The sequence below is a fragment of the Physella acuta genome, unplaced genomic scaffold (genome assembly GCF_028476545.2).
Source record: "Physella acuta isolate Inbredline_101_S28 unplaced genomic scaffold, ASM2847654v3 ptg001419l, whole genome shotgun sequence".
NCBI lineage: Eukaryota > Metazoa > Mollusca > Gastropoda > Physidae > Physella > Physella acuta.
The window spans coordinates 18,451-44,168 of NW_026732934.1; the positions used below are offsets into that span (position 1 = coordinate 18,451).

The 25,718-nt window shown below is 34.5% G+C and overlaps 1 protein-coding gene across 1 annotated transcript in view; it reads right to left on the reverse strand.

Moving 5' to 3' along the window:
* Nucleotides 1–202: 202 nt before the first annotated feature.
* The window catches only part of LOC131927565 (prolow-density lipoprotein receptor-related protein 1), a 184,362-nt gene continuing 158,846 nt past the window's right edge, over nucleotides 203–25,718 (reverse strand). Inside the window, exons 72-99 of the mRNA XM_059283275.1 lie at nucleotides 25,542–25,664; nucleotides 25,067–25,248; nucleotides 23,795–23,864; nucleotides 22,455–22,574; nucleotides 21,898–22,014; nucleotides 19,994–20,110; nucleotides 19,014–19,133; nucleotides 18,424–18,543; nucleotides 17,735–17,866; nucleotides 16,285–16,425; nucleotides 15,653–15,808; nucleotides 14,465–14,556; nucleotides 13,259–13,423; nucleotides 11,790–11,986; nucleotides 10,743–10,963; nucleotides 10,236–10,409; nucleotides 9,498–9,714; nucleotides 8,505–8,615; nucleotides 7,524–7,631; nucleotides 7,127–7,269; nucleotides 6,562–6,738; nucleotides 6,216–6,308; nucleotides 5,903–6,020; nucleotides 4,337–4,468; nucleotides 3,642–3,709; nucleotides 3,148–3,238; nucleotides 2,695–2,842; nucleotides 203–2,116 (exon numbers count right to left, since the gene is read on the reverse strand). Coding sequence (XP_059139258.1) covers nucleotides 1,958–2,116; nucleotides 2,695–2,842; nucleotides 3,148–3,238; nucleotides 3,642–3,709; nucleotides 4,337–4,468; nucleotides 5,903–6,020; nucleotides 6,216–6,308; nucleotides 6,562–6,738; nucleotides 7,127–7,269; nucleotides 7,524–7,631; nucleotides 8,505–8,615; nucleotides 9,498–9,714; nucleotides 10,236–10,409; nucleotides 10,743–10,963; nucleotides 11,790–11,986; nucleotides 13,259–13,423; nucleotides 14,465–14,556; nucleotides 15,653–15,808; nucleotides 16,285–16,425; nucleotides 17,735–17,866; nucleotides 18,424–18,543; nucleotides 19,014–19,133; nucleotides 19,994–20,110; nucleotides 21,898–22,014; nucleotides 22,455–22,574; nucleotides 23,795–23,864; nucleotides 25,067–25,248; nucleotides 25,542–25,664 — 3,812 coding nt within the window. The 3' untranslated portion in view covers nucleotides 203–1,957. The remainder of the gene's footprint in view (nucleotides 2,117–2,694; nucleotides 2,843–3,147; nucleotides 3,239–3,641; nucleotides 3,710–4,336; nucleotides 4,469–5,902; nucleotides 6,021–6,215; nucleotides 6,309–6,561; nucleotides 6,739–7,126; nucleotides 7,270–7,523; nucleotides 7,632–8,504; nucleotides 8,616–9,497; nucleotides 9,715–10,235; nucleotides 10,410–10,742; nucleotides 10,964–11,789; nucleotides 11,987–13,258; nucleotides 13,424–14,464; nucleotides 14,557–15,652; nucleotides 15,809–16,284; nucleotides 16,426–17,734; nucleotides 17,867–18,423; nucleotides 18,544–19,013; nucleotides 19,134–19,993; nucleotides 20,111–21,897; nucleotides 22,015–22,454; nucleotides 22,575–23,794; nucleotides 23,865–25,066; nucleotides 25,249–25,541; nucleotides 25,665–25,718) is intronic.

Consider the following 25,718-nt stretch of genomic DNA (forward strand, 5'->3'; position numbering starts at 1 on the left):
TACATAGCAAGCCTGATGTGAATGTCCACTTGCTAATTTTACAGATTACTACGACTATTCTAGATGAATCTAATTTTACAAGCAAAAATAAATTCTTTGTTTTCATTAAGTTATTGAAAAGCTTTAAAAAAAAACAACATTGGAAGACAAGGGAGTAAACTCCAATGAAAAAAATAACTTACATCTCTTCAGATAAGTCCTTTTTTTAATGGTAATTAAAAAAAAAAAACTTAAATGCTAAAATCTTGTGTCTGATGTATCTACGACAGTTTAAGATGTAGTTTATAAAAAGTAAAATATAAATAAACAGAACAATAAAATTTTTTAAAAAAGCAAGATCACATATGCTATCAAATTTGAAACACAAATTACACTAAAACAATAAATATTTAAGTGGAAGTTTTTTCTGATATGTTGAATAATTTCAAAACATTTTTAAAAAAATGAATGTGAAACGAGTCAAAGATCATTAAATATACAAAACTTTCAGGTCAAACTATTAACTGTCACTCCATTTCTAGAGAAAAAAATTGGTTTCATTTTATAACTAAAATTTTTAAAACCAGGGACATAGTTTTATTCATTGTTTGGAATGTATGTTGTATATTTTATTCATTGTAACTTTACATGAAAGGAGATCTTCGACTGCAATAAGTATTTTCCAAAAATAAGCCAAACTTAAAAAATACTTGGTTAATAATTAGTTTGGCTATTCAGCTAAAATGTAACAAATGTAAGTAAAATTACAGTTAATCTTTGTAATAAAAAACATCTACATTGTATATGTATATATAGTTAGTTATCTAAACTACATTAAAACATAAGAAAAACAACATAGGTTTGTGGAAGTAAAACTAGCCTGATTGTGAAACTAATTAATCAAAACAATAAAAATGGATCAGACACTGCCCAACACAATACAAAAATAATCATTAAAAACATTTTCCATCAAAAGACAGATAAAAGATCATCTATTCAAATGGCAAAAATTATTTTATATCCAACATTTTCAGATTTCATCAATGTTTTAATTTAGCTGTACAAATAACATAAAATAAAATGGGAAGTCTATGTACATGAAAAAGTAAGATGACTGAACAAAGACAGCTCTAAAAACATTAGCCATTTAAAACTTCTAAAACTATTTTGTATGGAATTTAAAAACCTGTGAGTAAGATGTTAAAATATAGGCTACAAAACAAATATTTATTAAAAAAATTGTCAATGCAAAAAATTTCTCATAGCATTGTATTAGAAAAAAAAGGGAGTTATCAGCTGCTTGTTTTTGAGTAATAAGAAGGCAACTTTTTATAGCAAAAATAGATGGCGTATGCCGTACTAGACCATGGCTGCTTTAAGCAATCAATACTAGCGACAGCTGCTTGAAGCCATATCACACAATAAATATAGTATGTATACATTTTAAATAATTATATTTTTATATTTTAAAAACTGAGAAATACATTTTTTCTAACATACTTTCGTTTTTTTTGTTTTTGATTAAGTACATTTTCAACAAACATCAACACAATGAAACAGGTGTGAAAAAGAAACGAAACAAATTTGGCAAAACTTCCATCTACATGTGTAGATACTTGTCCACACCTTGCTACATGATCAGTCCACCCTGGCATTTTTGTTGTATGTACAAAACTTTTATATCTATGTGAGTTATAATAGCACATAGACAATGGAACCAGTTCAATTAAACTACAGACTAATCATGGTTAAGTATAAGTAGATTATTTACTTATGGCTGAATAATTAGTTATCATTCAATGCAGACATTTATCAACAGGTTTTTTTTTATATACACTTCAATGACTGGATCAGTATTTTCATTTAGTCTCAAGTTCAAAAAACTTAAAACAAAGTCTACAACTGCTCAACTCCACTTTCACTCATTCAAACAATCTCTCAGTCCCATCCCACAATCTCTCTCTGCTATCACCAAGTGCTACGCGATCAGGTTTCTGTTGCCATCTGAGTGCAGCTCTCTTTCATTAGCTGATCCAACAAAATCTACACGCATATCGCTGTCTATTCCGTTGGATAATAACTTCTGTGAGCTGTCGTTGCTGTAAACATCGTACATTGGGTTGGCAAAGTTTGTTGCCTGCAATGAGAATGTCAACAGATTTAAAAGTTGTACAGTGTGCTAAATTAAAACTACAATATTTATCAATGGTTTCACAAATCACCACCATTAAAAATAAAAAAAAATTTATCGTCTATTTTCAATGATGAGATTTTTTTTGTTATTTTAGTGCAGCTTTTAAAAAGCACATGTTCTTAATTTTTCTTACCAGCATTTTTTTAATCCATGGAATTTATAAACATGCTACCAAGATCAATCAAGTTTTCAATAATAAATAATAAAAATAAAATTGTGACATAGAAACAAAAAAAATTTAAATTGTAAGTCATAATAATGAAAGCAATAAATGTTGTTCAGAAAAAGCAGTTATTTCCCCCCCCCCCCCGAGTAACTTATCTAAGGGAGGTAATCGAATTAAAATATTTTGTTTAACATTGAAATGAAGGAAAATTAATATACCTCAGGGGATAGCAGCCAAATTTAAACTGACCACCGACTCAACTTAGAATAAAATCTATTTACTTCAACTTCAGCATTCTAAAACTCAACACCTGTCACTTATTAAACAAAAAAGTATAGATATAAAAAAAAATTACTGTTTCTCCTGTGAAAATGACCCCTCCTCTCAGAGGCTCATTCTCATCTTCATCATCATCTTCTGCATCTCTCTTCATGTAGACAGGGTTTGTGACATTCATGTTGTTCCTTTCATCCATACGCTTGTGTCCATATTGGGAAAGGCGGCTAAAATGAAAATAACAGTAATGGTTTTGTTGAAAATATGGATTTTAAAAATAACATGAAAACAAAACAAATTAGAACAAGCAGATTACAGAAGTACCTTGACATTAATGGTATTTTCAATTAATTTCAATATGTAGATTTGTTTGAAAAGATTTGAGCAAATCAACATCAGACAAGGTAATGGAACAAATAAAATTCAGATGTGTTGGTTTCGGACTTAAACATATCTACCAATGCAGTGTTTGTGTAAAGAATATTTTATCACAGTTAAGCATCATTCAACATGAGAAACTATTACTGCTTACCCCTTTTTCTTCCTTAAGATTAAAACAACTATCACAATAATTATGATAATAGCAGCGACAATAGCAATGGGTATGTATACCATCAGTGGATCTGTAAACAAACATAGTATATTGTTAGCTTTAATAGAACCATATAGTTAGTATTTCTGTTGCTTTATCAGGCATGCTATTTGATTTGTCAACTAGAATATTAAATCAAAATATAATGATGATTGTACAATCCTCTTTTTAGAAGTTAAACCATTTTCAATATCAAAAATAAAAACTAGAGATTTGAAGTTTGGATAAACTAATTTCTTGGCAATTTATTGTTTTGACTAATTCCTTTTTTAAAAAACTCGGGTTTGACAACAAACATATGTATATTAAGTTTTGTGTTTGGGTCTCCCTTACAGAAAAAAAAAAATCAGTCACCATATACATATTTTAAGTAAGGGAAAAAAAGGAGTTATATTTTTTAATATTAAGTGCGACATAACCAAATCAAGACTTACTGCTGTCTGCGGAATTCTGAGCTGAGGCTGCAGCTTCACATAACTTGCCACTGAAACCTGGCTTGCATCTACATGGGACATAGTAGATTTAATGCAACAAACTTTCTAGGTGACCAAATCAGTAGAGGAATACAACATACATTTATCAAAGAGAGATAAATAAATTGCAAGCATGTTTGCTTTGTTATAATTTATCCAGCATTAATATCATATGCAGTGATGTGGAGATAGAAAACTTATTGCTTCTTGAAAAGTTTTAGTCTTGTAATTTAAGAGATAAAAATGTTAAAAGTAAATTACTTATCAAATTAATCATTCAATTTGGACATTTTTAATTTATTATTTCAATTATTATTTTCTATATATAATTCAAAATATCTGTTTTAGTAGAGTAGTTCTTAAAAATACATATGTAAAAAGCATAGATAATTTGTTAAGCACTAAAAAGTAAACAGTTGATTAACTCCACAATAAGCATAACTAAAACAAATACCAAAAATATAAAGTTAATAAATCTGCTTAGTTGATTTCTTTTAAATTTATTAAAAGTGTTTAGTGCTATACAGCTAGGTGCCAATAAATAATTAAAGCTCATATATATATATAATATATGGTGATATGGCAGAATTTAAAGATAATCACAAAACATTCATAGAACAACGTAAACAGAGCTGCCAGTTTTGACCTGAACTTACACACACTTATCTGGCCGGCACTGTCCCACACGGCTTGTTGTGTTCTCAAAACACAAGGCACAATGGCCATTCTCTCCACATGAACCAACACAGTGGTACTGACAAAACTCTCCAAAGGTTTCCACACTACAGCTGGACATACAAAGTTAAGAGTGGTAAACATAAGAGCTCTAATCTAAGGGACACAATCCATTGAACAATTATAATTAGACAACACCTTCTACTCTGAGAGTAGTTCAACAATGTAATAATTAGTATACATATACAAAAAAAATGAAAAGAAAACAAAAAAGTACATGATGTCCTTGTGGATTAATTTTGTTTTCAAGTATTGGGTGTATATTATATCTGAAGTAAAATCAATCATTTTTTTTCTTTTGTTTACTTTCTAGAGATAACATTCTAAATCCTATAGGGCTGGTAAGTAGGTCACCAATCAGTTTTACGGCTCAATAAAACCTTAGAACTGGTTGGTGACCTACTTACTAGCCCTATACATAATAGTGTTCTTGCTAGATTTTAATAGTTCTGTTGTATACAAATCCTAATGTAGTTGTATATATAATACAAATAGACTTCAAATTAGTCTAGCATGCAACATTTTCTTTACAACAAAAGTTCTTAGTGTGGTAGGTTTGGTGATCATGCACTTCTGATATTCATGCAACATGTTATTCAACAGGCTAACAAGTGTTTGGGAACAGGGGTTGGCAACATGTTTCAAGTAAGACATCTTTAAATAAATACATAAATAAATAAATTATATATATATATATATTTATATATATATATATATATATATATATATATATATAAAATTTATTTATTTATGTATTTATTTATAATACTGTGTAAAATGTAATACACAATGTTATAATTTGACTAGCAGTCAGATTTGATTAAAACTCATCCAAATGGGATACTGCTTGCTAACAAGAACTTGTGAGGCAACTCAATCCTTAGCCTGTCATCGACCCCATATTAAATAACAGAAACTACAAACATACATATTTGCTTTTTTTAAAAAAAAAGAATAAGTTCCTGCACTTAAAAAAAAGACAGCTGATAATTCAAAGAGCAGCCAGTGGCTTGGTAGATAGAGCCTACATGTTACCAACCAGTGATAGACTATCAAATATTAAGGCCAATACATGGTGGAGTTGGTTGAAATAGAGTGTTGTGAGTAGTTTAGTGATGCAGCACATTTATGGAAAGCCAGTGGGGAGTTAAGTTGTTAAAAGCCGGATTAGAATCTAAACAGTTTCAGTATTTTAGCTGAAGAAGATAATTAATCTGTGGTGTTAGAGATTGCTAAGAAAAGTAATTCAGGATTCTCGTTGCTAAGAAAAGTAAGCGCCTACAAAAATAAATATTTAATTAAAAATAAAATCAACAAGAATTACTTTTCAAATCAGTGGAATGTGAGTATGTGGGCAAAATTTTTTTTAACAACATGTGTATGAATTGATTAATCAAAGATTAAGAGAGATGGCCCAGATTAGGAACTGGTGATACTGAAGATTCAGTACTTAAAAAAAAACAATAAAATAATTGAGGTGTACAAACTTGCAAAATGGTTTTCCATGGATGTCATAAGTACACTGGCCAGTGGTGCCACACTTGCAAGTCTCACAGTCAGGGCCTGAGTGGATCTCATCACACACACACACAGAGATGCCATTAACTGGGGGGAAAAACAAATTTAAATATAGCTGCAGTCACTGAAAAAACCTGGCACCAGCTAGCAAGTTCATCTTTTGTTTTACTCTACAGCAATCTCTGAAAACCTTGCAGAAAAATAAAAAAAAATTTGACTGAATTAACAGTAAATAATTGTGACTCATTAAAAAAACAAAACAAGCAGTAAAAGAATGTGTACCATTTCTACAGACTGTATTCTTTGGACAGCTTTTCTGGCAGTCTAAGCAATCACTGGCCAGGAAAGTGGGCAGGCAGTCACAGTCACATTTATCTGAGTAAAATAATGTTTACACAACAGTTGTTAAGTTTTGTTTAAAATAAAATGCAAGAGTTAAATTCAAAAGTTTCTACGCATTAAAATAGAAATTAATCATAGGTTCTGAAATACGGGTAATAAAATTATGTTAATGTTTTAAAATATTCATTATTAAAATATCAGTAGACAAACTAATAAAAATAAGTTTATTTAAAGAATATTTACAAGGCCAATTAAGTCTTTAAAAAATAGGAACCTATTAAATTACCAGGCAAAGATTTAAGGTTGCCAGAGAAACACAGCTCAGCACAATTGACATCATCACAGTTGGGAGTGCCAGGTTGGCCGTCAAAACATTTACACTTGGAGACATTTGTGGACAGGTCCTTGTAGCATGTGCCACCATTAGAGCAGGTCAAATCAGTGCACTGGTCACAGCGCTTACCTGGTTACATAGATAAGTATCAACGTGGCTTACAAAGTTTTAGTGTTTTACATAAAGTACTAGTGTTTTACATAGATAAGGTATAACAGTGTTTTACATAGATAAGGTATAACAGTGTTTAACATAGATAAAGTATAACATAGTGTTTTACATAGACAAATTATCACAATGTTTTACATAAAGTATCACAATGTTTAACAGATCAGTTGTATTTTTTTCTAGTTGAAGGAAAGTTCTATGATGAACATTTTGTATAAGTTATAATTTGTATACAGGATGTTGTGGTTGGATTGTAGAGCACATGGCTGCTTACATGAACAGTTCAAGTTCAGATCCTGGACATCCCTGAGTGCGCCCAGCTCTGAAACAAGGCTAGAGCATAACTCACCTGTAAAGCCAGGTTTGCAGTCACACCTGACATGCCCAAGTTTTTCAACAGTGCAGTTTGCTCCATTCTTGCAGCTCTTGGGACACCAGTCTTGCACGTCCAGTTTATTCTCACAACGTGGTCCTCCATAAAAGGGTGGGCAGCTGACATGAAAAATTATATTATATATATATATATATATATATATATATATATATATATATATATATATATATATATATATATATATATATATATAAATAAATATATACACACAGCGTAGCCACTCAACATCAACAGGAGCATCTCAGTCATGAACTACTTAAACCAAGGGAAAAAAAAATTCTATAAAATGGTAATAGTTTCAATTATTTCAGAATTCATGTTTTTAAATAATTCAGACTAAGGCAGGACTTACAAGCAGTACCGGTCACCAAGAGAATTTATTTTACACATGCCACCATTCAAACAATATTTGGCGCAGTTGTAGATTTCACATCTGTCGCCACTGAAGTCTGGTTTACATCTGATAAGGGAAAGTTTAAAATATATCTATGGTAGTCTTTGGTTTGTAATAGCACAGTGGTAAAGGGAAAGTTTAAAATATATCTATGGTAGTCTTTGGTTTGTAGTAGCACAGTGGTAAAGGGAAAGTTTAAAATATATCTATGGTAGTCTTTGGTTTGTAGTAGCACAGTGGTAAAGGGAAAGTTTAAAATATATCTATGGTAGTCTTTGGTTTGTAGTAGCACAGTGGTAAAGGGAAAGTTTAAAATATATCTATGGTAGTCTTTGGTTTGTAGTAGCACAGTGGTAAAGGGAAAGTTTAAAATATATCTATGGTAGTCTTTGGTTTGTAGTAGCACAGTGGTAAAGGGCATGACAAAAAACACGATGGATAGCTTTTAATTAGTTGTACAAGGGAGAGATAGAGACAGATAAGTGATAACTTTTTTTTATTACAGGAGAGAAGCAACTGTTGATCATCATATTCTTTTCTGTTTGTGCCCAAGACACATGGGGCAGATGAAGTAGAGCTCATCTGTTTTAATCACTTCAGTGCGGTCAGCACTATGCCCAGTTGCTTTGGTTTCCCTAACGTGAGTCAGGTACCCATCAGAGCTAAGTCGACTCAAATCCAGGATCTCGACTCAAGACTTTCTAGATTAGAAATCGTAAGCTCTATCATCCAAACCATTATACTCTCAGTTGTCTTAAGGTTTATCTTCATTGGCTTGAAAATTGAAGTTAGTATTATGATGAAATTTTATTGTTCTTTTTTTAACTCAGTCTTTTTCCTTTTCATGTTTGCCCCAGATTTACCAGTGTGGAACAATCCACAGTTCAATCAATAGAGTTAAGAGATACTATTTTCTAAACAAAGTGGTTTCTCTCTCACTTGCAAACAGGTTTTCCTGCAGGACCATTTGGCAGGGAGCAGTTCCCATTGGGGCAGTAGTCAGTACAGGCATTCTTCTCACACCTTTCACCATAGAAGTGTGGCATACAGCTGGAAAAACAAATGACAGTAACTTAAACTAATTTCACATCATGGTAATTTGGCTTGCATCTCAAAATCAAATGAAAATAGCTTATGACTACATTGACAAGTAGTTTATCTAGGGCAGACATATTTTATCTTAAAAAACTCAGATGGAGATAATCAAATATGTGATATTCACATCCAAGTACGGAGCAACCAGAAATACTCAAGTTCTATTCTCTTGATCACTTTGTAAATATACTATATCAGCTTTAAATCATCCTATTTCAGTTTAAACCATCCTATATCAATTTTTAAATATCCTTTGGAGTTTTAAAATATCCTATATGAGTTTTAAACAATCCAATATCAGATTTAAATTATCCTGTATCAATTTTTAACACAAGGCTTCCTCCCTTCCTTTTAGTGTAGTGTATATATATAAAATTAGTTAAGTAGAATCTTGCTCTACTGATAACACAGGCTCAATTCACTTTATCAGTCTCATACTGGTCTAGATGGCCACTAAAATACTCAACACTTCACCAGTCTCTTGTCTAGATGGCTACTAAAATACTCAACACTTCATCAGTCTCTTGTCTAGATGGCTACTAAAATACTCAACACTTCATCAGTCTCTTGTCTAGATGGCTACTAAAATACTCAACACTTCATCAGTCTCTTGTCTAGATGGCTACTAAAATACTCAACACTTCATCAGTCTCATACTAAAAAACCTACGCTACAGCAAACACATAACATAATCTGACAAAAATAGTAAATTTCCCTTTAAGATCAGCAGGCCAACTGAAGCAAAGCTCGTGAGAAAAATATTTTCCCAGTCCCTGCAACTTCTGTGAAATTTGTTCCTTATGGGAATCATTATGTGAATCATGATCACCTCCCTACCTGCACTTTGGTTTATCACTGAACTTCACGACCTCGCAGTCTCCATTGTTCTCACAATAGTCGACACAGGCAGCAGGTTTCTCGTAGTTGCATTTGTCCCCCTTCAACTCGGCGCCATCTGGACACAAACAGACGTAACCCTGGGGATCCTGCGGTTTGTTGATGCACATCTGTGTTTGGAGGCACGGGGATTTATCGCTTGTACAATTGGACATCACTGGAGATATCAAGACATTATACTTTAAAAAGGTGAATGTTTTGGTTTTAGAATAGTAGAGATAATTTAAGGATAGAGAAAAAAACATAATTTTTAGAGACAGGTTAATAATTATGATGATGACAAAATTGTGTACAGCCTAAAAGCTGAAATCATTAAGTTTATGAATATTTTAAAAGACACCTTTGAATCTCAATAACTTTCTCAAAATATTCATGAGGTTCGTATTTTCTCATAGCGAAGAGCTTAATTTTCATAAGTCTGCACAACTTATTAAAAAAATTATAGAAAAAAACTCAACGTAAATACTGAATCAAGGTTGTTTTTTGCCTTGAAAAAAAATTATAGAATAATCACAACGTAAATACTGAATCAAGGTTGTGTTTTGCCTTGAAAAATATTATAGAATAATCACAACGTAAATACTGAATCAAGGTTGTTTTTATAATTGAAAAAGCTAAACAAAACAAAAACTCAGCAATTAAAAAACAAACAGAATAAATACATGTCGGGTACTTTACCAATAGGTTGTTTTTTGTCCTGTACAATGATTAAGTCCAAGGCATGCTCCAATGTGACGAACAATGGGATGGGGGTGGTATCAAACTTGTGGACCTTCATAACCTGACTGGTCTTGTGGGTCAGGACATAGATGTAGTCTTCAAACAGGTCAATGCTGAAAGGTGGATCCTGGGCTGTGGACAGACATAGAATGTATACATAGTATTCAAACAAATTCATAGGCTAGATAAGGCACAGAAAAGGTCTATGGACAGCTATATTATATATATATATATATATATATATATATATATATATATATATATATATATATATATATATATATATATATATATATAGTTGGAACAGAGGGTGGAGGCCATACACAAACAGTACATAATTTTTCAACACTTCATTCAGCATATGGACATAATTAGTTGAAACCAAATCAACTGGTTAAAAGTTTAGTTCTCATTCCAAAAAAAAAACTAGCGCCAAACTGTACAACATTTCAACGAGTAACCTACAGTTGGTGGAGAAAATAATCTGCCGATGTGTTCCGTCATATCTAGCAGCTTCCACCGTGTTCTTCTTGGTATCAGTCCAGTAGATCCAGCGACGGAAGTGGTCCAGCGCCAGACCATTGGGCCAGGAGATCTCATGAGAGATGATCACTGTCCTGTCAGTTCCATCCAGGTTGGCACGTTCTATCTTGGGATGGGACCCGCGGTCAGTCCAGAAGATATATCTAAGTTGGAAGAAATATTTTTTTAAGATTAAAAAAAAGTATCTAAGCTGGAAGAAATATTTTTTTAAGATTAAAAAAAAAAGTTTTGTATAAAGATAGTGAAAATAATTGTTATTATGATTATACTCCAAAAAAAAAAAAAACTATGATGATTTGACACAGAATTTATGATATGAAAGTGTAATTCTGATATTTATGAACAAAAAAAAATATTTTGAAAAAAATAATAAATGGTGATTATAAAAAAATACTTTATGACTTTTTAATTACTTTTTTGTTTAGAATAAAACAATTATTATAAGAATAAACTGTACCAGCAGTTTTTAAGACTATCAACAACTTTTTAAAGTAGTTGGCCTACAATGTACAGAACATGTTATGAAGGAAGTAATTTTTTTACTGCAGTAGATTTAAAACTTTGTATTTAGTTTATATATCTATGGTAAATGTTTAATTTTTTTGTATAGCGCACTTACAAGGGGGACTTGTTTAGATTTCGTGCAGCTCAAGTTAAATTAAAGAGTAACTTTATTTTTAACTATATTTTTAAAGAGTAACTATCCCAGCAATGGAATCAATAGCTATGGAATAAGGTCACCTAAAGTGTAACTATATCAAGTGCACGCACCCAGCAATGGGATCAACAGTTAGGGCATAGAGTAACTATCCCAGTAATGGAATAGCTATGGCATAAGGTTACCTAAAGAGTAACTATCCCAGCAATGGAATAGCTATGGCATAAGGTTACCTAAAGAGTAACTATCCCAGCAATGGAATAGCTATGGCATAAGGTCAACTAAAGTGTAACTAAAACAAGTGCACCCACCCAGCAATGGGATCAACAGCTATGGCATACGGACTGGCCATGTTGCCCTTGACCACCAGCTTGCTCTGCAGAGCCTGGTATTTGTAGACGTAGATTGCTCTGTTGGACACGTCGGTCAGGTAGATGTGTTCACCTATCCAGTCTACAGCCAGGCCGCCCATCTCAAACAACTGGCGGTTGTTGAGCTGTAAGATCTCCTTTAGATAACGAGAAAGTAATTAGTAAAGAAAAAGTAAGATCTCCTTTGGTAACGAGAAAGTAATTAGTAAAGAAAAAGTAAGATCTCTTTTTAAGACAAGAAAGTAATTGGTAAACAAAAAGTAAGATCTCCTTTGATAACAAGAAAGTAATTAGTAAAGAAAAAGTAAGATCTCCTTTGATAACAAGAAAGTAATTAGTAAAGAAAAAGTAAGATCTTCTTTTAAGACAAGAAAGTAATTAGTAAAGAAAAGTAAGATTTCCTTTAATAACGAGAAAGTAATTAGTAAAGAAAAAGTAAGATCTTCTTTGATAACGAGAAAGTAATTAGTAAAGAAAAAGTAAGATCTCCTTTTAAGATAAGAAAGTAATTAGTGAAGAAAAAGTAAGATCTTCTTTTAAGACAAGAAAGTAATTAGTGAAGAAAAAGTAAGATCTTCTTTTAAGACAAGAAAGTAATTAGTAAAGAAAAAGCATGGAATGATTCCACAAGTCTGAGACAGTAACTATATAAAAACAAGGAATTGTAAAAATATATTCAAGAGAAAAAATAATCTAATTGATTAGTTAATATATTTTAAAAACATTTTTCATAATAAGTACTATACAGTAATAAGTAGGCCTAAAGACCGCTTGGAAGAGTGCTGACAACACCTTCCTTTTAAATGTCGAGGTAAAAAAAGATATGAAATCTCTTTCATCTGTCGAATGGATGGCTAGGTCTAAAGAGGATTCTTTACTTACTCTAAAAACTAAATGCTAACTTAGTTAACGGAGAAATACAGAGAAATAGCTTAAAGCAAACTTGTAACGGCCCTTTTGTATGACTGGGTTCATGGCACAAGCTAAAGGCAAATACAAACCACAATATTGGTGATTTTACAGTCTTTTATTGATATCAGATATATAGCAGCTACACTACTAGTCAGTACTAGAACCACAACTTTCAGTTTCGTCATCTCCTCGCGCTCTATCTACCTCTCTCTGCTTCCTTTCCTTAGCGCATGCGCACACCCATATATATTTTATATTCGTATCGCCTTTTTAAGATACATACTCGAAACATACATTCATTTACATTTAACTGTTACAAAACTTATTGTTGTTTTATTTTCAATCGCTTTACACAAATTGGTGTTTTTTTTTTTAATAGCTTCAGAAAAAAATGTATGGGTGTTTTATTTCAACAGCTTCATAGAAATTTTTCAGTGGTTTATTAAAAGCCTGCATCCAAATATATTTAGTTATCTGAAAAGTGGAGCTAAACTTACGGGAGCTTTACTGCTGAGCTGTCTCTTCATGCGCTTGCCTACGTCGACAGTGTTGTCCTCTAAGACAGACTTCATGAGGAAGTAGCCGGAGGACGTGTGGTTGATGTAAAACACTGTGTTTTGTTGGATGTCCATGTCTATGGAGATGATGCTGATGGTCTGGAACTTAACAGGAGAGGAAGAAAAATTGTAAACAACTGATGTTAATTAAGTCATTCACCACACATTTCATTATTGATACATAATTACACATATTTCTCATTTGATACATGAACTGATATTTCAATCACATTTCTCATTTGATACATGGACTAGTATTTTAATTACACATAGATCTATTTCTCATTTGAAAAATGGACTAGTATTTTAATTACACATATTTCTCATTTGAAAAATGGACTGGTATTTAGTTACACATATTTCTCATTTAAAACATGGACGAGTATTTCAATCACATTTCTTATTTGATACATGTATTAATAATTCATTTGCAAAATGATGTAACTCAATATACACAAACAGGTGTGATATAAAAATTATTTTTTCCTGAACTGAACATAACAGTATGAACATAAACCTGTTGCATCTCAATAGGGCTTGTAAGTAGGTCACAACTTCTCATTCTCGTACTTGCCAGCTAGTAGATTTCAAGACCGTAGACTTACAAGCCCTATATTTATTGGAGGACACATTCCAGTCTAGTTAGATAGATAGTGGCATTGTTTCTTCCAGGCATCTGTGTGTGTCTCCCCCCCCCCCCTAAACAAAATAGAATTTATATATCCCCCCCCCCCGAACAAAATAGAATTTATATATAACACATTATACTTTTACCAGTGTCGTCCCCCCGTCTCCCCCCCCCCTCCCCCAAATATCAATTGCCCCCCCTGGAGAAAAAAGTCTGGAAGAAAAGTCTGACACAGAAACAGGACTCATAGATGACAGTGAACACACAAGACAGTAGTTAATCCTACAGAACACACGAGACAGTAGTTAATCCTACAGAACACACGAGACAGTAGTTAATCCTACAGAACACATGAGACAGTAGTTAATCCTACAGAACACATGAGACAGCAGTTAATCCTACAGAACACATGAGACAGTAGTTAATCCTACAGAACACATGAGACAGCAGTTAATCCTACAGAACACACAAGACAGCAGTTAATCCTACAGAACACATGAGACAGCAGTTCATCCTACCGTAGGTGTGATGATCTCAGTCTTGTTGTCGTATAACGTGGGTCGTAGGATGACATGATCTCTCTGAGCTATTAGAACTCTGGGCTCCTGGCCTATTTTAAGCACATTTTAAAATGTGAATACAAGTTATTCAAACAAAATAGAGTTGGAAGTAAAATGGTAAGAGTATTTCAAATCATCATTAAATTAGAATTATAACTTTTTTTTGAATAATACATTTTTAAAATGTTTCATTGAGTAAAAACTTAAAATGTTGTATATATATATAACTATTTTTGAAAATACACTATGAAACTATATTTTATATTAGTAAAAACATGATTTTTCTTACAATTCCCAGACCTTATACAAACTTATTTGTATGATGTTTAAAAGTCAGTGTTTCAATCTCAATCAAGTCAATACAAGAAAAGTAAAATTTACCAACTCAAGATGTTTTTTTTAAAATTTGAAACTGATCACAATAACCATACTGTTTTGTTATTTCATCTTCTTTTCCTGTTTGTACCCAAGACACATGGGGCAGATGAAGTAGAGTTTCAATGACCTTGACATGTGAGTGGATAGTGTGGTCAACACTATGCCCAACTAGCTTGATTTCTCTAACGTTAGTCAGGTACCCATTAGAGCTGGGTGGGCTCAGGTGTCACAAGCTTTACAAATCAAATTTAGTTTGAATATAGCAACATAATAATAGTCAATGTGACAACTATAGATTTGAGCCAATCAAATTCCTGCTCTAAATAAAGCATCCAATAGATTAAGGGTTATTAGATAGAACGAGGGGGTCGGCATCGTCAAATCGGTAAAGCTCATGGTTGTTAAAACAAAAAAGTCTCGAGTTCGAACCCTCGGGCAGATGAGGCTCATTAGCTGGGGACAGCCACTCTTCTAGGAGAGACAACTCCAAAATCAAACAACTGCTGTCTTGTAGTTTGTTCTTGGTTGGACAAAGGCTATGGAAGCAAATCCAAAAAGAAAAGCAGGCTGAAATTGGAGTCAATGGCCTCAATGGCGCATAACCAGTTGACACGTATCCTTAATTGTGATGGAGGCGTGGTCGAGTCGGCAAAATCTCATTGTTGATAAATTCAAAAAAGTCTCAAGTTCAAACCCTCTGGCAGATAAGGCTCGATCCCTTCCAACACTAAAAATTAAAAACAAAGAAGAAGATAGAACATAACTTACCATCAGCTAAACAGTGTTGATGAACAGCCTTTCTGTTTCCATCATTAACATCCACAGCCTTATAGCCTTTAGCGCAGGTGCAGTTTTTTTTATTTTCATTACGGTTATACTCGCAGTACTGTGAGCAGCTGTTGTAGTGGTTACATGGGTTGTCAACTGCGGGATTACAGAAATGGGGGGGGGGGGGTCATTAATGTGGGATTATATAAAGTTTGAGGGTGACAACTATGGGATTACATAAAGTTAGGATGGGGGTGTAGGGTATCAACTATGATATTACATAAAGTTAGGATGGGGGGGGGGGGGGGTGTAAGGTATTAACTATGGGATTTTGTGTACAGATCACAAACAGTTCCTCCTATATTATTACTTGACAAGTTACAAATGCTGTTACTCTTTTTACTACATCTGTGATCTCTTTTATATGAAGGGATAGCATGGTTAGTTCTATGCACAGCCCATTTTAATTTCCCAACATTATGTTAGGTACCCATTAGAGCTGGGTGGACTCATATAGTAAAGGGGGGCAATGGGACAGTTTAAAAATGGCAACTTTAAAAAATTAATGTTATTTTTAGTTGAGATTTTGTGTGTAAAAGTTGAAATGATCTGAAATTAAACAAAGTACGTACCTGAGCACGTCATTCCGTCAGGGTTCAACACGTAGTTTTCCTTACACGTACACAGGGGACCAAATGACGTGTTAACACACCCATGTTGACAGCCACCATTGTTCACTGAGCAGTTGTTTGTTTTGCTGCTGTTAAATGCCTCTGCAGAAATGTTTGTACAGATGAGTTATTTTCACAAGTCAGTGTGTAGTATTAACAGACTTGCACTTAAACTTGATGGGGGGGGGGGTGTGGTTTGCGTGGTTGGATGGTAGAGCATATGACTGCTAACTAAAAGTCTCAAGTTCCTTCCTTGGGTTCATCTCAGTATAGCTTCTGTGAGTCCACCCAGCTCTAGTGGGTACCTGTCTCACATTAGGGAAAAGTCGGCTGGTTATAGTGCTGACTACACTATCCCTTCATACGCAGAGGTCATTGAAAAAGGTGAACTCTACTTCACCTGCTCATCCAACCATCAGGCTCAAAGGAGTACTTTACTTTCTATGAAAGCTTTATAGATTTTAAAGAGTTGTAAGCTATTATGAGAGTGGGTAAACTACATTTAAAAACATTGAAATTACCAAGTTTTGTTTAATGGATTGTTTTGGTTTTTTAAACAATCCTAAAAGGGATGTTACAATTTTATTAAGATCTCTTTTATTTGAAAATACACATAAAACAGGATCATAAGAGAATGAGAAACAATCTAAAAAATTATATTTTATTCTATCATTAATAGAAGGGTCTTTTTTTCATGACTTTTGGAAATAAATTTTTTTTTTTTATAGGTAACAATAGCAGGCAGGGTGGTCATCTTGACTCTTGATTAGAAATGTATAAATAGTCTGTAACATGACCTGAACATTCGTATACTGCATGACACAGTAGGCCCACCAAATGTTGGGGTTCTGTCTGGGAACATAGAACTTGAATGACATGATAAGTGTCTTCAAGTCTTGTAACCAAACCAAACAAACATACCACACATGGTCTTATCTGAGCCATCAATCAAACAACATACCACACATGGTCTTATCTGAGCCATCAATCAAACAACATACCACACATGGTCCTGTTTTCATCTGAGCCATCAATCAAACAAACATACCATACATGGTCTTGTTTTCATCTGAGCCATCAATCAAACAACATACCACACATGGTCTTGTTTTCATCTGAGCCATCAATCAAACAACATACCACACATGGTCTTGTTTTCATCTGAGCCATCAATCAAACAACATACCACACATGGTCCTGTTTTCATCTGAGCCATCAATCAAACAACATACCACACATGGTCTTGTTTTTCATCTGAGCCATCAATCAAACAACATACCACACATGGTCTTGTTTTCATCTGAGCCATCAATCAAACAACATACCACACATGGTCTTGTTTTCATCTGAGCCATCAATCAAACAACATACCACACATGGTCTTATTTGAGCCATCAAACAAACAACATACCACACATGGTCTTGTTTTCATCTGAGCCATCAGAGCAGTCCTTGTTGTTGTCACACACCTGATACAGGTGCAGGCACTTGGTGTTTTGGTCACAGGCAAAGTTAGGGCTGCCACAGACCTGGACCTTGGAACCTGCAGCACACAAAACTTTACACTGTTTGCATCATTACTGACTGATACTGTATACATCATTACTGACTGAAAGTGTATAATTCTTTACTGACTGATAGTGTACATTTAATTTCTGACTGATATCATATACTTCAATACTGGCTGAACCTGTATACATCATTACTGACAGATAGTGTACATTTAATTTCTGACTAATATTGTATACTTAATTTCTGACAGATATCATATCCTTCGTTACTGGCTGAATCTGTATACATCATTACTGATATTGTATACATAAATACTGACTGATCATTACTGAAGGATACTGTATACATAAACACTGACTTACACTGTATACATCATTACTAACTGATATTGTACACATCATTACTAACTGATATGGTACACATCATTACTAATTAATACTTTTTACATAAATACTGACTGATATTGCACACATCATTACTAATTAATACTGTTTACATAAATACTGACTGATATTGTACACTTCAACACAGACACTACATTTCCTTACTGACACAGTACACTCAATACAAAAATAAACTAATACTTACAGATACGTGGGTCTTCATCGTCCCCATCTAGACAATCCTGATGACCATTACACACCATACTGTTCCAGATACACTTGTGTGTCTTACACCTGTATTTACCAGGTGGGCAGGCAATCATGGCTGAAATAATGGACAGCGCAGGTGAATGACTATGTGATGTATGTTAAAGACAGCACAAGTTTATTATAGATTTAAGTTAAAGAGCCTTTTTTTTAGAAACCCTGCTGAAAGTTTATAACTTTTGATGTCCCTCTCGGGTTATTTTCAAAGCCTAAAATACAGACAGAAGCAAAATTGAAAGGAAAGATATATAAAAAATAACATTTTTTCCCTCAGAAAGTTAAGTTTTAAAAAAATGCTCTATAATTATTAATACTATATCATTCTCTTGATTAGCAAAGATGAGTTGTGTTTTTAAATTTTAAAACAAAATTTTTCTTGTATTAGCAAATTTGTTATGTTTTGTACCTGAATGCTGCTAAAAATTAATATATATTCATACACCACATGTGATTTTAATACCACATATGATTCTAACACCACATATTATTCCAAAACACTCTAATAAGATTCTGATGTGCCATACTCACAACAGAATGTCTCGTCTTCGTCGGAGTTGTCGCCGCAGTCGTCGTCGCCATCACACTGCCAGTCTCTGGGCTTACACAGGGTGTTGTTACACTTGAATTCCTTCTCTGTACAGCTTCGTGCTGTGAGTGACAACACAATTTGTAGCCAGTACAATTTTTCATCAGATTATAAACAAAAGAAATTACTAGGTGTGATAGGGAGCATTTCAATAGATTGTAATCCGTAGCTATCTTGTTGTACAAAATAGCTTGTGTTGTAAGTGTGGACCACACAATTTGTAGCCAGTACAATTTTTCATCAGATTATAAACAAAAGAAATTACTAGGTGTGATAGGGAATATTTCAATAGATTGTAACCTGAGGCCATCTTGTTGTACAAAATATCCTATGTTGTAAGTGTGGAACTATATAATATACATTTAAGAAAATATTGTTACTATATAATAAGTATACAATATGATGAGTAGATGTTTATGGATGTATTTAGGTGTCCTCACTCTGATTGTTATATAAAAGAGGTGTGTGGCTTAGCTCTTCCATTTGCTTAGCATATATCATAACTAATCTCCAAGCACCCCCCACAGCACATTGTAAGTAAAAAGTAGTTTTATTTTTTTTTTAAACAAGACAGTCCATGGGGCAAGTGAAGGAAAGTTCACTTGTTTCTATGATCTATGCATATGAAGAGATAGTGTGGTCAGCACTATGCCCAACAGCCTTTACTTTCTCTAATGTTAGGTACCCATCAGAGCTGGGTGGACTCAGAGACGTCCAACTGACTTGAATCTGAATTCAGACTCGAGACTTTCAGGTTAGAAGTCTAGCACTCTACCACTAGGTCTCGCTGTCCCATTATATGGACCAATGATTAATAGTTCCCATGATCCCAAAAAACATATGGACCAATGATGCCCTCTCTCTATTCTACACTATCATGCAACATGCAAACACACAAACAAACACACAAACAAACACTTACTGCAATTCAGCTCATCCGTGCCATCAGTGCAGTCAGTCTCCCCATCACACTGCCACTTGAGGGGAATACACTGCGCCACTGAGCTACATTTGAACTCTGTCTTGTTGCAGTTCAGAGCTAAACATTTCAACATTGCTCACATTATTAGCGTAGAACCACAGATTCATCAATTATTGCACACAAAAAATTCTGAACGTTTACACGAGGAAGTAAGTTGTTAGATTAGTTTGTGTAGAGCTTTTGTCTAACTACACAACATGACTTTTCACTGGCTTTAAAAATAAGTTTACAATATTTAAATTATAATTGAATGCATCCAACTTTGCTTGGTTTTTGACTTTGATGAAATTCAGTTCATTAGTTTGTTGGGTTTTGGCTTATGAACGAGTATAGTTGGGCTAAGCTGTCTTTACTTTTCCTTAACTGAGGCCAGTTACCCATTAAAGCTGGATGGACTTTGGGGTATCCCACTAACAGTAGGACCAAACCTGTGACTTTGGGGTATCCCACTAACAGTAGGACAAATCCTGTGACTTTGGGGTATCCCACTAACAGTAGGACAAAACCTGTGACTTTGGGGTATCCCACAAATAGTAGGACAAATCCTGTGACTTTGGGGTATCCCACTAACAGTAGGACAAAACCTGTGACTTTGGGGTATCCCACTAACAGTAGGACAAAACCTGTGACTTTGGGGTATCCCACTAACAGTAGGACAAAACCTGTGACTTTGGGGTATCCCACTAACAGTAGGACAAAACCTGTGACTTTGGGGTATCCCACTAACAGTAGGACAAAACCTGTGACTTTGGGGTATCCCACTAACAGTAGGACAAATCCTGTGACTTTGGGGTATCCCACTAACAGTAGGACAAAACCTGTGACTTTGGGGTATCCCACTAACAGTAGGACAAAACCTGTGACTTTGGGGTATCCCACTAACAGTAGGACAAAACCTGTGACTTTGGGGTATCCCACTAACAGTAGGACAAATCCTGTGACTTTGGGGTATCCCACTAACAGTAGGACAAAACCTGTGACTTTGGGGTATCCCAAAAACAGTAGGACAAATCCTGTGACTTTGGGGTATCCCACTAACAGTAGGACAAAACCTGTGACTTTGGGGTATCCCACTAACAGTAGGACAAAACCTGTGACTTTGGGGTATCCCACTAACAGTAGGACAAATCCTGTGACTTTGGGGTATCCCACTAACAGTAGGACAAAACCTGTGACTTTGGGGTATCCCACTAACAGTAGGACAAAACATGTGACTTTGGGGTATCCCACTAACAGTAGGACAAAACCTGTGACTTTGGGGTATCCCACTAACAGTAGGACAAAACCTGTGACTTTGGAGTATCTTACTAACAGTAGGACAAAACATGTGACTTTGGGGTATCCCACTAACAGTAGGACAAAACCTGTGACTTTGGGGTATCCCACTAACAGTAGGACAAATCCTGTGACTTTGGGGTATCCCACTAGCAGTAGGACAAAACCTGTGACTTTGGGGTATCCCACTCACAGTAGGACAAAACCTGTGACTTTGGGATTAGAACTTTTTAATGTTCCATATGACCACACCAGCCAAAAAAATTTTTTGAAAATAAAAACAGTTCCAAATACCATGCTCTCTTATCTTGTCCATAATTAAAAGACCTCACCCAACAGAAGTAAAACTTGAGTCAAAACTACTGGAATGTTCTAGTTTACTCCCCTGGGCCCTGTACACCCCAGTTAAAAAAATTGTGGACCACTCCACTCACTAAATACTGCCCTGTCCACCCCAGTTTAAAAAAGTGTGGACCACTCCACTCACTAAATACTGCCCTGTCCACCCTAGTTAAAAAATTGTGGACCACTCCACTCACTAAATTCTGCCCTGACTACAAAAAACTCACCACACTTCAGCTCATCAGATCTGTCCGCACAGTCAAACACCCCATTACACTTGAGACTCAGTGGGATACATTTACCATGCTGACACATGAACTCATCACTGGTGCAGTTCTTCTTATCTAGAAGTTAGAAAAACAAATATTTCAAGAAATTATACGAAGGAAATCTTCTTAACTGGAAGTTAGAAAAGCAATTATTTCAAGAAATTATATGAAGGAAATCTTCTTAACTGGAAGTTAGAAAAGCAATTATTTCAAGAAATTATATGAAGGAAATCTAACTGGAAGTTAGAAAAGCAATTATTTCAAGAAATTATATGAAGGAAATCTTCTTAACTGGAAGTTAGAAAAGAAATTATTTCAAGAAATTATATGAAGGAAATCTTATTGATTGGAAGTTTAACAATCGATACCAAAAAAACTATACAGTGGATGCTTATGAGAATGGATATATGTATGCAGGTGAAGAATGGATATTTATATCCAGTGAATGTAAGTGCTTACTTCCAAAGACAATTTATATCAACCATCCAAAGAGACTGTAATAAAAAATATCTTACAGCAATCCATTTCATCAGACCCGCCATCCCTGCAGTCATCGTGGTTGTCACACCTCCAGCGTCCAGGGATGCAGTGTCCGTTTGTACAGCGGAAGAACGTTGGCTCACATGTTAGTCCATCTGAGTTCAAACACAAATAAAGTTGATCAAGTTCCCAAAATGACACAAATAAATTTGATCAAGTTCCCAAAGAAAGTTTTTAAAGGATGAGAGAGTAAAGTGAGAAGGCTGATGTTTATGGACACAGAAGAAACAGATCTGTCTTAACTTCTATTAATTATTTATAAAAATTATCACAAAAAACTTTTTTTATTAATATTAGTGTATCTGTTCGCTTTTTATTTACTTCCAGAAACTAATGTCAAGTATTTAGTAGAGCTTGGTGGGTGCAAGAATATACTGAAAGTTAAAAATGACAGCATAGCCTGTAATTAAACTTTGTATCTACATGCCTACCCCTGACACAAATGTTAAACGTTTAAAGTATTTTACATGTTTTTTTAACACGTTTTTCTTAACTCAGCTTCGCGTTTGTTTGTTTGTTTGTTGTTAAAATTGACATCGAAAATTAGCCCACTTCTGATTGCTCTATAGATCTGAAATTTGGCATGCAGGTTACTTTCGCCTAACAATTTCAGATGCAATCATAAAAACTAGCAATTAGAGACCGTAATTAGCTTAATTTAATTACGCCCTAAGGACCATAAAATTGAGGACATGATTTCTAAAGATACCGACAAGACTGAAGACCTATTGACACAGTTACTTCGGCCCCAATCGATGTGAGCGCGCTGGCCGTGATCGTATAGTGGTTAGTACTTCGCGTTGTGGCCGCGACAACCCAGGTTCGAATCCTGGTCGCTCAAGATTTTTAGTCCGTGTATTTATAAACACTTAGTCAAGTCATACTTAATCAAGTCATTGGATAAAGTAGAAAATAAACTATATAAAAAACTTTTTTTAAAAACCACGTTTTTCATGTGTAGCAACGGACTAAAAAGGAGAAAATAAAATACTTAAAAAAACTTTTTAAAAAACCACGTTTTTCTTGTGGACTAAAAAGTAGAAAATAACTATTTACATACATTTGATGACAAAAAACGTGGGTCGGGCAGATGGGTCGGGAAATTTGATGGTGAACGTACCCACGTTTTTTGTCATCAAATGTATGTAAATAGTTATTTTCTACTTTTTAGTCCACAAGAAAAACGTGGTTTTTTAAAAAGTTTTTTTAAGTATTTTATTTATAATATGATTCTTCTGAAAAAAGTCCTTAAATGTTTAAAATTGTGTGCAGAGTGAGTTTTAGATAGAGTAAAAAATAATTTTAATTTCCTTACGGCATTCTTCATCACTTTCATCAGAGGAATCTTGATCTCCGCAATCAGCATCACCATCACACTTCCAGTTCTGTGAGAAAATAAACCAAAATAAAACAAAGAAACTACATCAGCATCACCATCACACTTCCAGTTCTGTGAGAAAATAAACCAAAATAAAATAAAGAAACTACATCACCATCACACTTCCAGTTGTGTGAGAAAATAAACCAAAATAAAATAAAGAAACTACATCAGCATCATCATCACACTTCCAGTTCTGTAAGAAAATAAACCAAAATAAAACAAAGAAACTACATCAGCATCATCATCACACTTCCAGTTCTGTAAGAAAATAAACCAAAATAAAACAAAGAAACTACGTAGACATTATGTCAGGGAATTGATTCAAGGGAATGTTTTAATGCTGCACGGATTTGAATTCTCAACAGCTGCAAGAGGTGTGCATGTTGTTCACAAGAGCAGCTGCTGTAATTAGTGTATGTGGTGCTGTAAGTAGTGTATGTGATGCTGTCAGAAGTGTATGTGGTGCTGTAAGTAGTGTATGTGGTGCTGTAAGTAGTGTATGTGGTGCTGTAAGAAGTGTATATGGTGCTGTAAGAAGTGTATGTGGTGCTGTAAGAAGTGTATGTGGTGCTGTAAGTAGTGTATGTGTTATTCCGATGACCACGAGAGTAGAGTTTGTACGTTAAAGCCCATAGTGAAGATCAAGTAGATCCCACATATTACTTTAGGGCAGCACATAAAACAACTTGTGTGGTCATTAGTTAGCCCAGTCACTGCTACTTTATCTGACCCAAGTCAGGAGCCCATCAGAGCAGTGTGGACTATAAAGTCCAACATACACAAACAGAACTTGAGGGCTTTGGTTTAGCAACCAGATGCTTTGACTGCATCCCACAGACACTGAGACTAGAGTAGAATTTGAGGGCTTTGGTTTAGCAACCAGATGCTTTGACTGCATCCCACAGACACTGAGACTAGAGTAGAACTTGAGGGCTTTGGTTTAGCAACCAGATGCTTTGACTGCATCCCACAGACACTGAGACTAGAGTAGAACTTGAGGGCTTTGGTTTAGCAACCAGATGCTTTGACTGCATCCCACAGACACTGAGACTAGAGTAGAACTTGAGGGCTTTGGTTTAGCAACCAGATGCTTTGACTGCATCCCACAAACACTGAGACTAGAGTAGAATTTGAGGGCTTTGGTTTAGCAACCAGATGCTTGAACTGCATCCCACAGACACTGAGACAATGTCTACTCCCACCTACCTCATGTATGCACCTTCCTGATGACTTGCACTTGAAGAAATCTGGGGGACATGTTGCATGCATACAGTTATTGTCCTCGTCACTTTTGTCAGTGCAGTCGTGATCCCCGTCACACTTCCAGACATACGGAATGCACCGGCTGTTATTACAGCTGAACTGACCAGGCAGGCATTCAACAGCCTCTGTTAGAATACAATTAAAAAAAAACATTATTTTTTACTGTAATTGTTCATTAAGAAATCTAAATCAAGGGAGACAACTAAGCAGAACAATTAGATATTTTAGAGTGGCTGGCCTTGGCACATGTCATGGAAATAGTTTTAGAAAAATAAAAATAAAGTATGACACAGAATTTATACATTAAAATAGTGTATCTAAACTACTGTAACTGCTAGAAAAAATGGCTTAGTCCTTAAAGCTGTTCAGGCCAATAATTGCAGTAGCATCCAAGTAATGTAAAAACAATTAGCTTTACCACAAGATTTCTCATCCTCTTTGCCTACTGGGCAGTCATTTTGTCCATCACACACTTTCTGTTGCGGTATGCAAATATTGTCTTGATGACATTTGAAATAGTGGTCCATGCAGGTGTAGTTGGCTAGGGGAAAGTTTAAGGATACTTTGTCTTAGTTAAAAATTATTACATTGGACA